General features: G+C 53.5%; 1 protein-coding gene across 1 annotated transcript in view; it reads right to left on the bottom strand.

Moving 5' to 3' along the window:
* Window positions 1-1974, bottom strand: part of PIGV (phosphatidylinositol glycan anchor biosynthesis, class V) — a 3364-nt gene extending 1390 nt beyond the window's left edge. Inside the window, exons 1-2 of the mRNA XM_010081600.1 lie at window positions 1888-1974; window positions 1-763 (exon numbers count right to left, since the gene is read on the bottom strand). The exon at window positions 1-763 is cut by the window's left edge and continues 398 nt beyond it. Of these exons, the coding sequence (XP_010079902.1) occupies window positions 1-763; window positions 1888-1974 (850 nt within the window). The remainder of the gene's footprint in view (window positions 764-1887) is intronic.
* Window positions 1975-3781: the final 1807 nt, after the last annotated feature.

Genomic DNA, 3781 nt, shown 5'->3' on the forward strand with positions numbered 1-3781 from the left:
GCTCCGGGCCAGCACCAGGCGCACAGAACCTTGCGTAGGCATAGTACTGAAATAAAGCGAAAGGCAGAAAAATCCCCGCACACATCAGAACCGCTGAAGATGCCACGCTAAGGAGCTGCTTCCACAAGGGCAGGAGCTTCTGTAGTGATCCTGAACGCACCTGGAGATGGAGGGCGAAGCATTTACTGCGGGAGTAGAGGAAGAAGCCGGCATTAACGAGCCCGTTGGCACGCACCCCAGAAGCCAGGGAGAAGAGCAGCCCGCTGAGCCAGCTCTGCCCCTTCTCCAGTTGCCACATGGCACCGAACGCCAGGAATGCAAACATGCTCTCGGAGTACGCAGCTGCCATGAATACATTGGCAGGGCTGAGAGAAAAGAGAAGGGCAGCAAGGAAAGCCACCCTGCGACACCGCAGCACCACGCAGCCCAGTTTATACAGCGCAGCGGCTGCCAGGACAGAAAAGAAGGAATTCAGAAATACCGCCGAGAGCAGGAGGCGGCTCCGCAAGCGCAGCAGGCCCTGCAAGGGCCACAGAGCCCCCTCGGCCACGGCGCGCAGGCTCAGGGGGTACAGCGGGAAGAAGGCGCAGTTGTGCTCGTAGAGGTAACCGTGCTCGGCGATGAAGAGGAAGTGCTCTGCATCCCAGCGCGAGAGGCCACCCAGCAAATGCTCCACCAGCAGGTCCCACCGGCCAGGCTCGGAGAGGCGAGGGGGAGAGAAGGCGTCCGCAGCGTGGTCTGGGATCAGGAGGTTAAACAGAGCCTGGAAAAAGAAAAGAAAATCGAAATTCAGCAAAGATCCTCTTGTACCCTTCTGAAAGCACCACGCAGGAGGAATACTGGGTTTCGGAGAAGGGGACAAGAGCAGAAGCTTTGCAGCAAGGATGACTGTAAGACGGTGAAAAGGTGCAAAAACAGTTTTTTTGGGTATTTACATCTGAATAAAGCTCCAGAACATATCCAGTGTGAATCCCCACGGAACCGGCCAGGGAAAGCTGCTCAGGCACATACGCTCACGACAGGTACCTCTGCAGCACTGGGAAGCTCCAGTTCTACCGAATTTGGGGTTATTGTCCCAGCTGACCTCCAAGGGAGAGGAAACAGAACTAGAGATAAAGATTTTCCCAGAGCAAGCTGATGCAGAAGACAGGAGCTGACTGCCAGGCCCCCTCTCTTGTCCCTTTGTCACCTCTGTGGAGCACAGCACGCACTAAGGGGTTCGCCTTCCGGAGATGAGCAAGCAGAACACGCACACCTCTGCCTCCAGGAGCTTGTGGTGCTGACCACGTTGTAAAAGGTGAGAGAAAAACCCAGAGCGCTCATGAGATAGGAAGTGTGCAACTTAATGCATCGTAACGTGATTACAAATGAAAATACATTAAAAAAAAAAAAAACTAAACCCCAAAAACCTCAGCTGGTAAGGTGGCCTGCTGCCGAAGGGCTTTCTCGGGCAGGTTTTGTTTCAGGAGAGCCATGGGCGCAGGCAGGCTCTGTGCTGGCTGCCTCGGTACGCGCAGGGAGGATGGAGCGAGGAACCAAGCTCTCCCGTGCTCGGAGAAGGACATCTCTGGAAATGAGACTCGCGAGGAATGTGCGGGAGGAGATTATTGTTCCTCTTCCGTGGATAAATAGAGACTTGAGCCTCTCGCCCTGCCAAACTGGCCTCTTGCAACAGCGGTGTGAAAACAGGGTAAGTGACAAGGAAATGTGTGTAATTTACTCAACAGCAACCAGCCTCCCTGGACACAGCTGGTCTGTGGGTTCTCCGAAGGAGATGATTTCCCCATCGAGCAGAACCAGCCAGCTGACTGTCCACAAGGCAGGACCGAAGCCTTGGATCAGCAAACAGACGCGGCGGCACCTTTGGGTCGGGAACGGGAGACTTGCCTGCAGCAGAAGCGTCAGGGCTCTGCAGCGCACCCCAAACCACACGACCTCTCGGAGGTGGGGGTCTTGCCGGCTCACCAGCTCCATGCTGAGCTCGAAAGTTGCCTCAGTAGGTCACTGATGCCAGGGAAATTCTCCCTCTGGTTTTGGAAACCTGAATTGATAAGCAGAGAGGACAAACACAGAAAGGTATTTCAGCGACGTTTGTAAATTTGCTACCAGGCACTTCAAAGGGCTGCAAATCTCTAGGAACAATAAAGTCACTTATGAAAGAGATCACGGATCGGGGAGATGACGCAAAGACCTCTTTGATATTGTTCTTATTAAAGAAAAAAAGGTCCCCGGCTTCTTCACCTTGGCCAGGATGCAGAGGAAAAGAGATCATAACTCTCAGCCCGTTTCTTACTGGGGCAGCGTAAATACCGAGAGCAGACAGGCTCACCGGCCTCCGCAGCAGCTGCCGCGGCAGAAACACCCGCAGCTCAAGCCAGGACTCTGCTGAGCATCTACACACACATTCGAGTTCCAATGCGCTCAATGGGATTTAAACCTTCTTTTTTTAATTTTTTTTTTTTTGGAATAGAGACAGAATGAAAATGTGGACTCCGACGTGACACCCGTGTAAGCAGTTTCCTGAGCGGGGCTCGCAGCCGGCTGGGCGCTGCCAGGCATGCTCCCTCCTCTCTCCTGCTCCCTGCCCAGCCTTTGCCCCTGGGAAGCCAAAAACGGGTTTATTCGGGGCTGCCTCCAAGGCACCGACCCCACAAGCTCCATCAGAGCAAGGCTGAGGCGCCTCCGCAGACACGCAGCCTTCCCTCGATCAGAGCCAGCCTCTCCGGGACGCGCCACTCCACACTCCCCACCTGTAACTCTCCGATATGTTGGCAGGGGTCCCGCTCTCCAGAGCGAGGGCATCTGCCTGTCGAGCAAACGGCACATGCTAAGGCAGCCCCGCCATCTCCTCCCCTCAAACCTCACCTGCGAGGTTTAAACCGCTTTGTGGAGCCTCACTGCTCTCATTTCTGTACATTCTGGATTGATGTGCTGGGACCAGCTACGAAAACTCCTGGCCCAGAGCCACGAACGGCAGCAGTATCTGTTCTGCAGCTTTTGAAGATAACACAGTTCTTCCGCTGGTTCCCCAGCCACCAACTGCTTTTCAGCCTGAGAAACAGAAGCCCCACAGCTCTTGCTTTTAGGTTCCAACACCACCACATCCTGCACCATTTCCCACCTGCCAGCTTTCTGATCCAGCGCCTCACAACACGTAAAGATCCCCAAACCGATCACCTACTGATCTAAAAACGCTCCGAGGTTTCCCTCTTCCCATTTCACTGACGGAGAAAAAAAAACCTGGCAGGTTAAAAACTGCAGGAGAGAGCAGAAAGCAAGTCATCAGCAAAGCAAAAACCAAGACCCACATGGGCTCAATCCAGCCCCTAACCACAGGATTATCCTTCCTATTTAGCCCCACACAAAATTTTGGGGTTTGCTCACATTCTCCTCCTGCTCCAGAGCGTTCACAGCTACAAAGCAGCTGGTGGGAGGCACATTCTCCCGAATCACGAAGCTGCAATGTTATTTTAAGAGAGGGGATACTTCAGCCCAGCTGTAAATTCTATCAGAGCGCCTTCACAGCTGCCAATCCTATTAAAGCCCAGTGGCAAAAATTGTCTCAGCGCTTGAAATATTTTTTTTTTTAAAGTAGAGAAAAAGCTTCACATGAACGTGCCAAGAAGACTCAAAGAAAAAACAGCTTTAAAAATTCTGCTCCTGTCACGACGCAGCACACCGTGTAACAGAAAGCAGCAAAGTCGACAGAAAGCTGCAGCCCACAGCCCCCGTGAACACAGCGTCAGCGCGGGAACGACTCTGCCTCGAAATGTGCTGCGGG

This window comes from Pterocles gutturalis, unplaced genomic scaffold, assembly GCF_000699245.1.
Source record: "Pterocles gutturalis isolate BGI_N339 unplaced genomic scaffold, ASM69924v1 scaffold36874, whole genome shotgun sequence".
In the NCBI taxonomy this organism is placed as follows: domain Eukaryota; kingdom Metazoa; phylum Chordata; class Aves; order Pterocliformes; family Pteroclidae; genus Pterocles; species Pterocles gutturalis.